Consider the following 16,872-nt stretch of genomic DNA (forward strand, 5'->3'; position numbering starts at 1 on the left):
CCATCCTACAATACCATGGGACTTACAGACCTTGTGGCACCCAGACTCCTGCAGCTGCAGAAACAGAGCCCTGCAAGGGGACAGCGGGCCCTATCTGCACCCTCTTTATTATTATTGGACCTGGGAGAGGGGCTGCACCTGAGCCTTGTAGGGGACGGCTGCGTCTCTGCGGCCTGGTAACTCCAGCTGGAGCCAACGATGACCCTGAACCACCAGCCAGGACCTCCTGCAACCATCCCAGGTCATCCTGTGAGATCCTGGCCAGGATTCGCTTCTGCAAAGGGATCACAGAGGCAAAGATGCAGTTTCTTCACCAGATCTGTCAGGTAAGAAGAGATGTTATTTCCCGCCCCCAGAATTTAGAACTCCTTGGCCCCTCCTCCTGGGAGAATCAGAAAGCTGAACTCGGATCCTTGCATTGTTAACCCTTAGCTAAGCCCTGTGGTCAGCAGCCATGTCCTGATGCATTGTATGGCCGTGCAGGCAGTCGCGGTGGCCGCTGACAATGTGATGCCGCCGCCCGTGTCCTGCTCTGAGCTGAGCTGTGCGTGCACTGACAGAGGCGGCAGCAGCAGCAGCAGCATCCGCAGCAGGAGCTCTGACGTCACCGCCGTGGCTCCGGGGCGGCACTGCGGCCAGAGGCGGCTGACAAAGGGACGGAGAGCGGAGCGACGGGAGCAGCGGCGAGAAGGTAAAGCCGGAGGGGGGACCGGGAGAGGGGGCGGGAGAGGGACAACGTGACCCGAATAGACACCGAGCCATGTAAACAGTGTATGTGAGGCAGAGCCCCGGCCACCACCACAGGGCTGAGCACCGTAATGGCAGACATGGATGACAGCGACCTGGAGAGGAGGAGACCCTGCACCGGCAATGCAAAACTGCAAAATAATAGATTACATAATAATAATAATAATAGAGGGAGAGACCTGCACATAATACACCCGGACAGGGAGAAGGTGCTCACCGGCTACAAACACTGTATATTATATGGTCTATGTACTACCAGCTGTATATTATATGGTGTATATACTAAGACTCAGCTGTATATTATATGGCCTATGTAGTAAGACATGGCGTATATACTAAGACTTGTCTATATATAATATGGTGTATATATGAAGACTTGGCTGTATATTATATGATGTGTATACTAAGTGTCGGCTGTATATTATATGACCTATGTAATAAGACACGGCGTATATACTAAGACTCGTCTATATATTGTATGTACTAAGACTTGGCTATATATAATATGGCATATATATGAAGACTTGGCTGTATATTATATGATGTATGTACTAAGTGTCGGCTGTATATTATATGGCCTATGTAATAAGACATGGCGCATATACTAAGACTCATGTATATATTGTATGTACTAACACTTGGCTATATATAATATGCTGTAATATAGCAAGACTTAGCTATATATTATACGGCGGATGTACTAAGACTCAGCTATACAGTATATTATACGGCGGATGTACTAGGACTTGGCTTTATATTATATGGCGCATGTAGTAAGACTATTGCTAGTACCTGGCCTGGCGCTTCTGCCCCTCACGTAGCTGGCATATACTGATAACAGGTTCAAGAAAACTGGAAGATGCTGCAGATCTGTAATGATGTCTAATGAAGTATCCAGTATTAATGATCAGATGAGCTCCGTCTATATCCTGCCCCACAGTGTATATACCCGGCGCACTTCTATACCTCACACTCTTGTAGCGCACAATTTTATTTCTGTTAAGCAATGCTGCTAATTCTGCCCAGTTCCCATTGTGCACCCGCACAGTAACCTGTGACCCAGACATTATGTCTTTTTAGTGATGCCCATTAAGTTCTCCCCACAGTTTTTACCACTTTTGTGTCACCTCATACAGTATAATGTCCCCTATGTATCACCTCACGCAGTAAAATGTCCCCTATGTGTAACCTCGTACAGTATAATGTCCCCTATGTGGCACCTCGTACAGTATAAAGTCCCCTATGTGTAACCTCGTACAGTATAATGTCCCCATGTGTCACCTCGTACAGTATAATGTCCCCATGTGTCACCTCGTACAGTATAATGTCCCCATGTGTCACCTCAGGCAGTATAATGTCCCCTATGTGTCACCTCAGGCAGTATAATGTCCCCTATGTGTCACCTCAGGCAGTATAATGTCCCCTATGTGTCACCTCAGGCAGTATAATGTCCCCTATGTGTCACCTCGTACAGTATAATGTCCTCTATGTGTCACCTCGTACAGTATAATGTCCCCATGTGTCACCTCATACAGTATAATGTCCCCATGTGTCACCTCGTACAGTATAATGTCCCCTATGTGTCACCTCGTACAGTATAATGTCCCCATGTGTCACCTCGTACAGTATAATGTCCCCTATGTGTCACCTCATACAGTATAATGTCCCCTATGTGTCACCTCACACAGTATAATGTCCCCATGTGTCACCTCGTACAGTATAATGTCCCCTATGTGTCACCTTACACAGTATAATGTCCCCATGTGTCACCTCGTACAGTATAATGTCCCCTATGTGTCACCTCACACAGTATAATGTCCCCATGTGTCACCTCGTACAGTATAATGTCCCCTGTGTCACCTCACGCAGTATAATGTCCCCTATGTGTCACCTCGTACAGTATAATGTCCCCTATGTGTCACCTCACACAGTATAATGTCCCCATGTGTCACCTCGTACAGTATAATGTCCCCTGTGTCACCTCATACAGTATAATGTCCCCTATGTGTCACCTCGTACAGTATAATGTCCCCTATCTGTCACCTCACACAGTATAATGTCCCCTGTGTGTCACCTCACACAGTATAATGTCCCCTGTGTGTCACCTCGTACAGTATAATGTCCCCATGTGTCACCTCACACAGTATAATGTCCCCTATGTGTCACCTCGTACAGTATAATGTCCCCATGTGTCACCTCAGGCAGTATAATGTCCCCTATGTGTCACCTCAGGCAGTATAATGTCCCCTATGTGTCACCTCAGGCAGTATAATGTCCCCTATGTGTCACCTCGTACAGTATAATGTCCTCTATGTGTCACCTCGTACAGTATAATGTCCCCATGTGTCACCTCATACAGTATAATGTCCCCATGTGTCACCTCGTACAGTATAATGTCCCCTATGTGTCACCTCACACAGTATAATGTCCCCATGTGTCACCTCGTACAGTATAATGTCCCCTATGTGTCACCTCATACAGTATAATGTCCCCTATGTGTCACCTCACACAGTATAATGTCCCCATGTGTCACCTCGTACAGTATAATGTCCCCTATGTGTCACCTCACACAGTATAATGTCCCCATGTGTCACCTCGTACAGTATAATGTCCCCTATGTGTCACCTCACACAGTATAATGTCCCCATGTGTCACCTCGTACAGTATAATGTCCCCTGTGTCACCTCACGCAGTATAATGTCCCCTATGTGTCACCTCGTACAGTATAATGTCCCCTATGTGTCACCTCACACAGTATAATGTCCCCATGTGTCACCTCGTACAGTATAATGTCCCCTGTGTCACCTCATACAGTATAATGTCCCCTATGTGTCACCTCGTACAGTATAATGTCCCCTATCTGTCACCTCACACAGTATAATGTCCCCTGTGTGTCACCTCGTACAGTATAATGTCCCCATGTGTCACCTCACACAGTATAATGTCCCCTATGTGTCACCTCGTACAGTATAATGTCCCCATGTGTCACCTCAGGCAGTATAATGTCCCCTATGTGTCACCTCGTACAGTATAATGTCCCCTATGTGTCACCTCACACAGTATAATGTCCCCATGTGTCACCTCGTACAGTATAATGTCCCCTGTGTCACCTCACGCAGTATAATGTCCCCTATGTGTCACCTCGTACAGTATAATGTCCCCTATGTGTCACCTCACACAGTATAATGTCCCCATGTGTCACCTTGTACAGTATAATGTCCCCTGTGTCACCTCATACAGTATAATGTCCCCATGTGTCACCTCGTACAGTATAATGTCCCCTATCTGTCACCTCACACAGTATAATGTCCCCTGTGTGTCACCTCGTACAGTATAATGTCCCCATGTGTCACCTCACGCAGTATAATGTCCCCTATGTGTCACCTCGTACAGTATAATGTCCCCTATGTGTCACCTCGTACAGTATAATGTCCCCTATGTGTCACCTCGTACAGTATAATGTCCCCATGTGTCACCTCGTACAGTATAATGTCCCCTGTGTCACCTCATACAGTATAATGTCCCCTATGTGTCACCTCACGCAGTATAATGTCCCCTATGTGTCACCTCATGCAGTATAATGTCCCCTGTGTCACCTCACACAGTATAATGTCCCCATGTGTCACCTCACGCAGTATAATGTCCCCTATGTGTCACCTCACGCAGTATAATGTCCCCTATGTGTCACCTCGTACAGTATAATGTCCCCTATGTGTCACCTCACACAGTATAATGTCCCCATGTGTCACCTCGTACAGTATAATGTCCCCTGTGTCACCTCATACAGTATAATGTCCCCTATGTGTCACCTCACGCAGTATAATGTCCCCTATGTGTCACCTCACGCAGTATAATGTCCCCTATGTGTCACCTCACGCAGTATAATGTCCCCTATGTGTCACCTCATACAGTATAATGTCCCCTGTGTCACCTCACGCAGTATAATGTCCTCTGTGTCACCTCGTACAGTATAATGTCCCCTGTGTCACCTCACGCAGTATAATGTCCTCTATGTGTCACCTCGTACAGTATAATGTCCCCATGTGTCACCTCACGCAGTATAATGTCCCCATGTGTCACCTCGTACAGTATAATGTCCCCTGTGTCACCTCATACAGTATAATGTCCCCTATGTGTCACCTCACGCAGTATAATGTCCCCTATGTGTCACCTCACGCAGTATAATGTCCCCTATGTGTCACCTCACGCAGTATAATGTCCCCTATGTGTCACCTCATACAGTATAATGTCCCCTGTGTCACCTCACGCAGTATAATGTCCTCTATGTGTCACCTCGTACAGTATAATGTCCCCTATGTGTCACCTCACACAGTACAAGATCCAGGTTAGTCACAGCGTGGCTCAGGGTCCACATGACGCTTCACGCTGATCTCTTACTACAGGGGTAGGCACAGGGACAAATCACCATGTTCAGGTGACTGTAGGTTGGCAACTGACGTTCAAGTGTCTGTTGGAAGAGGAGAGGGCAGGTTAGTACCATGATATGGGGCGCTGTATTATAAGGGGCTGCACCAGTGCTCCGATTTCCACTGCTGCAGCCTGTGCCTTGGTCCCTGGACCCCCTTCGCCCCGCATTGACATCATTGCTCCCCCTCATGATACTGGTGAGGCTTCTGACCGTGACCAAGACATGACTTGCAACACAACGGACTGCGGTGGCCGACACCAGAGCGTCAGGAAAAGGTAAGTAGTCCAGGCTTGGCCCTTCTGGAGTTTGCCAAAATCCTTGACAATCCCTATAAGGTCAGGGCTCCGCAGTGTTTTAATTGGAATTGCACGTTTCATGGCATGTTAGCCTGGGGAATGCGTGTCGTTGTATGTGGACATGTGATGTGTCCGCGGTTTGGAGAATCTACCACTATACAATAGAATACAAGGCCTTTCCCATAGGGGTCATAAATAGTCTGCAAGGAGAAGAGAATTGCACCCGAATTCACGAGAGGAAGCCGCTTCATAAAAGTCAGACGTAGATGAAGGCAAACGCGGGGCGAGCGCAGGAAACGTCTAATACGATCATTCTTTCTAGACACTTTGTCTCTAGGGCTGTTCGCTGTTTGTGCGCAGGAAAAACATATTTCACATTAATCTGGGGGAGAAGCGCCTTGTTATGTGGCCGCCGAGTCTGTAGGCCCCGCCGATGCCTACGGAGGAGTCGCATAGTTCTTATGGATAAGTAGATGGAGTCAAAGAACAGATCGGGACTGTGGAAATTAAACGACATCATGTTTATCTGCAAAACCAGGACACCTGATTTGGGGTCGGAGTACCCCTTTAGACATCGTATTGCAGCTCACATTGCAAGAAGCTTCTGTATGAAAAGCCTCATCTTTCTGGTCAGTATCCTTCTATCCTTCCTCGGTTCAGTTCAGGTCTCCGGCTCCGATTCTTGGCCCACTGCCCACTTTTTCTTATTAATAACGCTCCTCTATATTACTTTTTGGTTATCTTTAATGAAATACATTATTTTCACAGACAGGATGAATATGATCTAGGACACTGAGTTATAAAGGGACGGTGAATACGTAATAATTAAAGGCAATTAGTTATTATTTAGTAATATCGGTCCTACAGTAATACCGACCCGCAGAATACGGGGCCTCGGGGGTGGATTAATGTACTTGCGATTTTACAAGGTTTCATGGTGGGTGAAGCGGGGCAGAAATCTAGTTTTGTTGCTAATTTTAGGGTTACAATAACTTGCACCAGTGTAAGTTATACGACATCTAGACTAGTCGGCGCAGACTTGAGTTCAGCCGCACCTACATGCACAAGAATTATTGAGGGCCTCTTAGTAATTCTGGCAAATTAATTTATCTTCTTAATTTCCCCCTTGCTCTCCCATTACTCCATCCCTGATTCCCCCAGTACATCACAGACACCTTCCTCCCATTGTTAGACGGGGCCGAAAAGGAATCTCTGTCCTCCTGTGACAATGGATGGAAGCATCTGCTGCCCGATACAGCCAAAATAAGCAATCACAATGGTAATAGTTATCAATTTTGGGTTTACTTGTTAGGCAAATGTATCTGACAGCTTTACAACGTTATACTATGTATCAGTTATACTTATTTTACCACTAGCATCTACCCGCGACGTCATCTGCGGGCTGGTGGTGGCGCCGAGGTGCGTAGAATTGGTGTGTCGGTGGTGGAGATAATACGTTGTGCGCACAGATGGACCTGTATCAACCCTGAGGTGGGGTTTTCTCTCTGTCCCGCTACACCTCCAGTGGCCCCCGCCTTCCAACATGCCGAGGCTCCCCCATGTTACGGGCCCCTTGTACCGTTTTTTGGGTCCCCTTTCTTCTGCTGCAGTGGCATCTCTGCTCCCACTGCAACCCTTATTCAGTGCTCTCCCTCGTTTGCGTGCCCGGCCCCCCCTCCCTTGTACTGCCAAAGTGTGTCCGGCGCCCCATCCTCCCGCGCGCTACTCAGGGTCCTGCATGCCTTGCCCGCAGGCCCATACACGGTCAGCCCACCGTACCCGCACCCTACAGTCTCCCTGGGTTCCCCATGGCCCTACACACCTTGGCTGTGGTACGATGGGTGGCTCTTCTGCTGCCGCGTCTGTTTGGGAGGCAGGTAGCAGAGTCGCTGCCGATGTTGATACAGTATTTGGGCACCGCAGAGCAGGCGGCATGGCAGCGGCACTCTGGAGCCGCGAGTATCAGGCATGTTGGCCGGGTCGCACAGCGGAGACCAGCCCGCCCACAGACTGCCTCGGACATATCAGGGTGCGCCGCTTCTCCACCGGGCCGCCCAGAGCCTGCCACATACCAATCGGAGCACCACTGAAAGAGCTGTGATGACGTCAGCTCAGTTCCTGCAGCGGAGCCGGAGTGTCGTTTCACAGGTCGCGGTGGGGCTGTCCGGGGAGTGCACGGCTCGTGAAGTGGCCTATCTTTCCTTCCGGCTAAATATCTAGGTATGTGCGAAATCTGAGCAAAATCTGTTCTGGCGTTTGCCTGTGATAGTGGAACAAACATCCAAACCTAAAACCTTCACCTTTATAATATTAGTAGGATAGGATGCCGGGTATTCAGCAGTCTGCAGAGTCTTGTAAGACTTGACCATTTATTGCGCAGTGCTCTGAACCGGCCGTACATAGAATACTTTGCTTACTATAGTCATATGGTGACCCTCTTACTCCATATCCCCGGCCTCAGAGCCGCCCTCCCGGGTAATACTGGAATCTGGCCGTGCGTAGTCATGTTTATGGGATAGGACACTCGCTGTGTTGCGTCAGACATTACACACATCTCCAGGCAGCTGCTGACTCGGGTGTATAAGTATGTCACGTCACGTGTACGGTATTAGGATACAGCCTTGTAGTAATTCATATCAACATAGACATTCTTATTACCTTGTATAGTATCTGCTTAAAAGTGACCTCACACAGTGCAAGAACCCAAAACCATGGTCCAAAAGGCAACGCCTTATACCAGGAGTACTCCTATTATTTTAGTAAAGGTCCGACCTGAACAGTAGCTGAATATTTCCAGTATTTACATATGTTGAGACATGCCTTTAACCCCCAATATGCCCCAGTTGATCCCACCACCATTTGTACCCCCATACAATAAAGGGGCCCTCTTCTATGTAACATATGGTGATGAAGCCTCATTATTGTCCCCATACAGTATAATGCTCCCTTATGCTTGGTTCACATCTGCATTGGTATTCCATCCGGGGGAGTCTGCATGGTGACCCCCCCAAGTGGAAAACCAAACGCAATTGCAAGCAGTGTGCAGTAAAAGCACATGGATCCCCATAGACTATAATGGGGTCCGTGTGCTTGTCGCACGCTGCCCGCACGAATCATGATTGTGAACTACTTTCCTGTCTGCATGATCCCTGCAGAGATCTGGCAGCAAGCACACGGACCCCATTATAGTCTATGGGGTCCGTGTGCTTTTACGGCACAACGCTTGCAGTTGCGTCCTCCTGCGGACTCCCCCAGACGGAATACCAACGCAGATGTGAATGAGGCCTTACTTAATGTCCTACCAGATTATATTACCCCTCACAGTACAGTGACCCATCAGTGCCCCCACAAAGTATAACGCCCCTATTGCACCTCCATACGGTATGATGGCCACATAATGCCCCGTAGTGCCCAAATTCCTATTCAAAACAATCATTTGTAGTATTTCTGTAAAGAAACAACATACTGGCTGTAACCTGGATCGTACTGGCAGCTTTCATATTGGTAATGTGGCAGGGCGACCTGCCATTGTGTTGGGTTATCGGGAAACAATGTAGGCTGCTGTTTACCGAACAGACAGTGGGGTCAGGTCTCTGCAGGGTAAGGTCACTCTGCTTTGTGGTCATTCTGCAAAGGGCGCAAGTCACGGGATCTGTGATTTTTTATTTTTTCTTTACAAACTACGTTGCGCTTCCTTTTACATATAGCAATGTAATCCAGATTTGTAACAAAATTCATCATTGATAAAAGCGGTTCCCTCCATTGGAGACCCTGGTTCCCCTGTTCTGTGTTGCCCCTGATGCAAAACACTTATGTGCGAATAAATACTTGCAGAATTGATAGAAGCAAACCAGCGGCGATATACAGTACGCTCTACGTAAACCAGAAATATGTCACCGTAAATTTCACATTTTATTGCATTCCCTAAAGCTTTATAACCCGGACTCCGTACTAGAGCAGCCATTGCAAGGGGATTCTGGAGAAAGAAACATGGCACCATCTGCTTTCTTGTTGTTCTTTCTTCTAGGACAGGACCCGTTTGTTTTCCTGACTCAGGGCGGGCCCCATCTTGCAAGGCCTGCTTCTCTGAGCCTAGGATTTCACAGACGTCAGCGTTGTCCGTGGCCAAGTCAGCTCCACGATTGGCTTGTCAGGGCGCAGACAGGGTGACAGTGCTGAGGCAGTGACATTGTAACCCTGGGCCTGACAGACTGCAGCAGCGCCCTGTAAACATGGTCACATGACTAGCCACGTGGAGCCCAGGCTCAACATGGAGGGGGAGGGCAGGAAAACTATTGTGCAAGTTAGAGAGGCTGGGAAAATACACCAGCAAATAGGAACAAAAAACAGAAAAAAAAAAAGAGAGGGAGAGTAGGGAGTGGAAAACAAAGAGCAGAGGTGCTGAGAGTCCAGGACAAGGAACCGTCCTCCACATTTGTAAGTATCCCATCTGTAAGTGGGATATGCTGAGCCGTAGGTGCTGGTATGGCGTATAACGTGCAGGTTTCACATAATATGGCGACATATGTCAGGTAATGTGCCCTCATTCTGTGCATTTTTATAGTATTTGGATATTTTCGTTGTTTATTTGTGGTGTTATGTTCGTGGCTCTTTGTTGCATGTAAAGTCGTTAAATTTTCGCCAATTCTCTAACAAATGGCTGGTGATCCGCCATGAACAATTGCAGTGATAGACTTGAGTAGATTGCTGGACGTGTTCAACCGGAAAATAAAAGTGTTTAGTATAATGGCCGCCGCTTTGGGTTCATCATCGGCCTGACTCAACGGAGGGGAGGGGAGGCCAAAAAACTGCCATAGAGGAGTGATATCGAGGTGCACATTTCTTGCACCAAACATGCACCTCAATCCCCTGCAAATGTGGGTGTTGCAGGGCAGGGATGGGGACGGGTTGAGTCAGGGATACTCACGCCTGGCATGCTATGCTAGTTCCAACCTGGTGCCAGATGTATAAAGAGGCTGCAGCCATATCTTTGCCATATATTAAGGCTGATGTACGATATCCCAGTCTTAATAAATTTGCCCCACTGTGCTTCTTTGTTACCCAGTTGACTACCCCCGGCCGGGCAGTTTAGTTATTAGTGTCCATGTTGGGATTCTTTGCATGAATGATGGTCGTCTAAAGGCTTCGGCCTCCCCTAAGGCTCTTTGCATTTTTCTGATCCAGTGTTTTTGACAGTAATAATAATGGCAGCCTGCAGCTATCTTCTTACCATCAAAAACAGAAATCTGGAGGACGCTACAAGAGGTCAATGGGACCCCGCACGATGTGTTTGAAACGTATTCTGCCATGGTTTTGTAAAGAATGCATGTGAGGGTTGTGTGAACAGAACCTAAAGGAGTAAAATATATCTAAAATAGGTGAAGGCAAGATAGGACGTAACGTCTTAAAATAAAGAAATATGGAGGAGGGGGAGGGGGGCTTCTTCTTCATGACTCAACAGTTCCTGCCCCCACATGAACATTTGCTTACCAAATTTAAGAATCCGGGACAAGTACAGGAAAGACGTGACTAATATCTTACAATTTGTACAAAAATAATTTTATTATATTTTCATTCCAATCGTAACTACATGTTGGGAAAGCTGGATAAGTAATATGGCTGCTATTATACAGTGTAATATACAGTGGTAGCCACCCAGCTGTCCCGGGCGAGGATATGGGAGGGGGGAGCTTTTACTGCTTAACTGCACAGATTTGCTTATCTGGAGTGTAAGAAACTGCTTAACAACCCAACATAACAAGGAAATATTTGCCTTATCCCCAGCTGGCCCTCCTCTCCCTCATACTGGGCAAGATATCCAGGGTTAAGGGAGAACTCCTACATCATTTCCCCACTGCCCCCTCATTGACGGAGTGGCTTCTTATTAGGAGAATGGAGGTTTGGGTTGCGGAGGATTCTCCTGACTCCTCCATGTTTGATGTCCTCTGCCGGTCATGGGTGGCGTTCCAAGAATCCTCGGAGTTCGCCAACCTTTTTTCTTAGGCTTCGCCGGCCCTTTGTGATCCTCTCCCACTGCCTAGGAAATTTCTGTTTCTCTCCCAAACTTCCCTCCCTTCTGACCTTTGTTATCTGTTCCCCCTACTGGGGGGTGAAACCCTTTCAGGACGCCATTACCATACCTATCTCCTGGAGTAATCTTACAACTGTCCCCACCAGTCATTCTATGTCCTACGTTATACTGGTTTTCCTTCTCCTTTATACAATGTTTTTTTGTCTTTACCCTTCCTTACCCATTTACTTGGGAGATTTGGGCGAGTCCTTGCCTCTCTCCCCCTCCTTGTTATTGTTTGTTTGCAGGCCTGTTTTCCCCTTGAGTAGCCGGTCTTCGGACTCCGTGGCTTACACATGCACTTACTTGTGGATTTGTTCTGGTTTCTTGCTCCCGCTTTATACTCTGTCCTTGTATTTTGCATAAAATTACAATAAAAATGGATTAAACATAAATGCTTTTCCACTACGTTCAGCGGTAGGCGCGCTCAGAACATGTATACCAAGACATAGAGGTGCCATCTTCCCCATATACCAAGACATAGAGGTGTCACCTTCCCCATATACCAAGACATAGAGGTGCCATCTTCCCCATATACCAAGACATAGAGGTGTCACCTTCCCCATATACCAAGACATAGAGGTGCCATCTTCCCCATATACCAAGACCTAGAGGTGTCATCTTCCCCATATACCAAGACATAGAGGTGTCATCTTCCCCATATACCAAGACTTATGGCCTGCCTCTCCATTCAATGGCTATGGAAACAACCAAGCATGGCACGTTCCTGTTTTTGTTAGTGCCATAGACTTTAAACAGAGTAGCAGTCACATATTGGGCGGCTACTTCATTGGTCTCGCAGCTTGGTGGGAATGGAGGACTTGGGTCAATGGGGGTCTCAGTTTTTTTCCCTATCTTTGTATAATGAGAGGAAATCCACGCAAACACGGGGAGAACATACAAACTCCTTGCAGATGTTGTTCCTGGCAGGATTTGAACCCAGGACTCCAGCACAGCAAGGCTGCAGGCCTAACTACTGAGCCACCGTGTTGCACCTGGGGGTCTCAGAGTTTGGAGCATGACCAGTGTAGCATTTATTGTCTATTAGGGGTTAAGGCTACGTTCACATCTGCATTGGAGTCCATCGCAGTGAGTGTCCAAAATCACTGGCCAAAAAAGCCCTGCAAGCCCGACACCAGACAGATCCTATTCTAGGTAATGGGGTCCGTATGTGACCGCTGCTGTAACGTCTGCCGAGCCTCCAAAGGATCAGAATAATGGATAGGTGAATGCTAGTGTGAACCTAGTGTGATACCTGCCTATAGCTGGAATAGAAAAGCTCAACACCTATATATCCATTATTATTATTATTATTATTATTATATATCCATTATTATTATTATTATTATTACATATCCATTATTATTATTATTATTTTATTATTATTATTATTATTATTATTATTATTTTATTATTATTATTATTATTATTACATATCCATTATTATTATTATTTTATTATTATTATTATTTTATTATTATTATTGTTATTATTATTATTACATATCCATTATTATTATTATTATTATTATTATTATTATTATATATTCATTATTATTATATATTCATCATTATTATTATTCTATATCCATTATTATTATATATTCATTATTATTATATATTCATTATTATTATATATTCATCATTATTATTATTATATATCCATTATTATTATATATTCATTATTATTATTATTATATATTCATTATTATTATTATTATATATTCGTTATGTTGGGGTTCTATTGGTAAAAGTTGTGTCTATGTTACATTTCCTCATTGTCGTGCATTACCGCATAGATAAGTATCAGCTGAATGTCACCGCTATAAGCAGCGCAGGTGACTACGACACATCAGCATCCACATGTCCAATCCATGGCGTGCGTGTAGGTGCGCAGGTACACAAGGGAGGCCATGTTTAGTTCTGGCATGCATCAGTGATTTCATCTCTTCCTCAGACACGACATGACTCACCAATTACGCTACTAATGTAATAGTCGGTCTTACAATACATTCCTTTGATCTTTTGCAGCCCGAATCATGGAAAGGAACACGGTGTTATAACAGGTAAGAGCGTTTCCACCTCTTTATTATAACTTTACTGGTTAAACTGCATTTACTGTCAGCTTCTATCTCGTTCTGTATGTCTGCATTGTATCTAGAGTTCAGATATTGTAGGATTTAGGCGATTTGCAGCATATACACAATATAGAAGTCAGCCGGCTAACCTCTGCACAGCTCTTAATACCAGAATCGCTTTATTGGGATTCATTGTGTTGACGTTGTAGCGGCCACCTGAGCCGGGAAAAACAATTATTTTCTAGTATTTCAGACATCCACTCATTCTTTTGACCAAAAATACCAAGTGGAGGTCCGAACTGAATAACCTTCTCAATCCTCTGTTCTCACAAAAGAAAAGCCTTCTCTAGAAGAGTCAGTCTGTGGCTCATTCCCGTCTCCCTATTGAGAACATGAGCATATTCGACAGAACCCGCTGTCCAAGTGTATAGGAGGTGAGGGTTGGGAGGAATAGCTGTGGGAGTAGGGGGGTGTAGGCCTTCCGGAATAGGGGAGTCTTAAGGGCCTTCTTGTGATTGTGAGGGTCAGTCTTATGTGTCTTGGTAAGGAGTTCCAGAGTATGGGGGATGCACGGGAGAAATCTTGGAGATGGTTGTGTGAGGAGCGGATGAGAGCGGAGCAGGAGGTCATTGGAGGATCTGAGGTTACGTGTGGGCAGGTAGCGGGAGATTAGTCCAGAGATATATGGAGGGGACAGGTTGTGGATGAGGTCAGAGATATATGGAGGGGACAGGTGAGGATGAGGTCAGAGATATATGGAGGGGACAGGTTGTGGATGAGGTCAGAGATATATGGAGGGGACAGGTGAGGATGAGGTCAGAGATATATGGAGGGGACAGGTGTGGATGAGGTCAGAGATATACGGAGGGGACAGGTTGTGGATGAGGTCAGAGATATATGGAGGGGACAGGTGTGGATGAGGTCAGAGATATACGGAGGGGACAGGTGAGGATGAGGTCAGAGATATATGGAGGGGACAGGTGAGGATGAGGTCAGAGATATATGGAGGGGACAGGTGTGGATGAGGTCAGAGATATACGGAGGGGACAGGTGAGGATGAGGTCAGAGATATATGGAGGGGACAGGTGAGGATGAGGTCAGAGATATATGGAGGGGACAGGTTGTGGATGAGGTCGGAGATATATGGAGGGGACAGGTGAGGGTGAGGTCAGAGATATATGGAGGGGACAGGTTGTGGATGAGGTCGGAGATATATGGAGGGGACAGGTTGTGGATGAGGTCGGAGATATATGGAGGGGACAGGTTGTGGATGAGGTCGGAGATATATGGAGGGGACAGGTTGTGGATGAGGTCGGAGATATATGGAGGGAACAGGTTGTGGATGAGGTCAGAGATATACGGAGGGGACAGGTTGTGGATGAGGTCAGAGATATATGGAGGGGACAGGTGTGGATGAGGTCAGAGATATATGGAGGGGACAGGTGTGGATGAGGTCAGAGATATATGGAGGGAACAGGTGAGGATGAGGTCAGAGATATATGGAGGGGACAGGTTGTGGATGAGGTCGGAGATATATGGAGGGGACAGGTGAGGGTGAGGTCAGAGATATATGGAGGGGACAGGTGAGGGTGAGGTCAGAGATATATGGAGGGGACAGGTGAGGGTGAGGTCAGAGATATATGGAGGGGACAGGTTGTGGATGAGGTCGGAGATATATGGAGGGGACAGGTTGTGGATGAGGTCAGAGATATATGGAGGGGACAGGTGTGGATGAGGTCAGAGATATATGGAGGGGACAGGTGTGGATGAGGTCAGAGATATATGGAGGGAACAGGTGAGGATGAGGTCAGAGATATATGGAGGGGACAGGTGAGGATGAGGTCAGAGATATACGGAGGGGACAGGTTGTGGATGAGGTCGGAGATATATGGAGGGGACAGGTGAGGTCAGAGATATATGGAGGGGACAGGTGTGGATGAGGTCAGAGATATATGGAGGGGACAGGTTGTGGATGAGGTCAGAGATATATGGAGGGGACAGGTGAGGTCAGAGATATATGGAGGAGACAGGTTGTGGATGAGGTCAGAGATATATGGAGGGGACAGGTTGTGGATGAGGTTGGAGATATATGGAGGGAACAGGTTGTGGATGAGGTCAGAGATATATGGAGGGGACAGGTTGTGGATGAGGTCAGAGATATACGGAGGGGACAGGTTGTGGATGAGGTCAGAGATATATGGAGGGGACAGGTTGTGGATGAGGTCAGAGATATATGGAGGGGACAGGTTGTGGATGAGGTCGGAGATATATGGAGGGACAGGTGAGGATGAGGTCGGAGGTATATGGAGGGGACAGGTGAGGATGAGGTCAGAGATATATGGAGGGGACAGGTGAGGATGAGGTCAGAGATATATGGAGGGGACAGGTGTGGATGAGGTCACAGATATATGGAGGGGACAGGTGAGGTCAGAGATATATGGAGGGGACAGGTGAGGTCAGAGATATATGGAGGGGACAGGTGAGGTCAGAGATATATGGAGGGGACAGGGTGTGGATGGCTTTGTATGTTAGCGTTAGTAGCTTGGACTCAATTCGCTGGGCTATAGGTAGCCAGTAGAGGGACTGGCAGAGGGGAGCAGCCGATGAAGATCGGGGGGTGAGGTGAATTAAGCGAGCAGCGCAGTTTAAGGTGGACTGGAGGGGAGCGAGGGTGTTTGCTGGGAGTCCATGGAGAAGGGTGTTGCAGTAATCTTAGCGGGAGATCATGAGGGCCTGGACGAGCATCTTGGTAGTTTCGGGGGTGAGGAAGGAGAAGATTCGATAGCTGTTCTTCGGTTGGAGGCGGCAGGAGGTGTTGGGGTTTTGTATGTGAAATTTGAAGGATAGGTCGGAGTCCTGGGTTTCCCAAGGCAGCAGACCCGTGGGATAGGGGTACATGTGGTTCCATTAATCTTGATAGATGGGTCATGTAGAGGGGCCGTACGTGCTGGGGCGAAGATGATGAACTCCGTTTTCTCCATGTTGAGTTTGAGAAAGCGGGAGGAGAGGAAGGAGGCTACGACCACTAGACACTTTACCTCTCTGTTGCCCAGAGTTCCAATGTCCGGTCCAGAGAGATATATTTGAGTGTTGTCCGCAAAGCGATGGTATTGAAAACCACGATTGCGGCCGGACTTTGCAGTTGATTTTGTGTCTCGCTCCTCTGTAGATAAATTTATGGGAACGGCCCCTTACAAGGCCAAAACAGAGGCAGGTTGTTTGTCCTGGGGCTTTAGGTTTATAACTTCAAGCG

At 47.0% G+C, this 16,872-nt stretch overlaps 1 protein-coding gene across 3 annotated transcripts in view; it reads left to right on the plus strand.

The window, feature by feature from the left end:
• Positions 1–609: 609 nt before the first annotated feature.
• Positions 610–16,872, plus strand: part of MOSPD1 (motile sperm domain containing 1) — a 36,186-nt gene continuing 19,923 nt past the window's right edge. The window contains exons 1-2 of one of the 3 annotated variants that reach the window (XM_075259464.1): positions 610–691; positions 13,573–13,607. Coding sequence is in view for 1 of the 3 variants with exons in the window: in XM_075259462.1 (XP_075115563.1) it covers positions 9,958–10,004; positions 13,573–13,607 (82 nt within the window). In the remaining 2 variants the exon portion in view is untranslated. The other 2 variants (XM_075259463.1, XM_075259462.1) reach the window with 2 other exon arrangements.

Source organism: Leptodactylus fuscus, chromosome 11 (genome assembly GCF_031893055.1).
Source record: "Leptodactylus fuscus isolate aLepFus1 chromosome 11, aLepFus1.hap2, whole genome shotgun sequence".
NCBI classification, from domain to species: Eukaryota; Metazoa; Chordata; class Amphibia; order Anura; family Leptodactylidae; genus Leptodactylus; species Leptodactylus fuscus.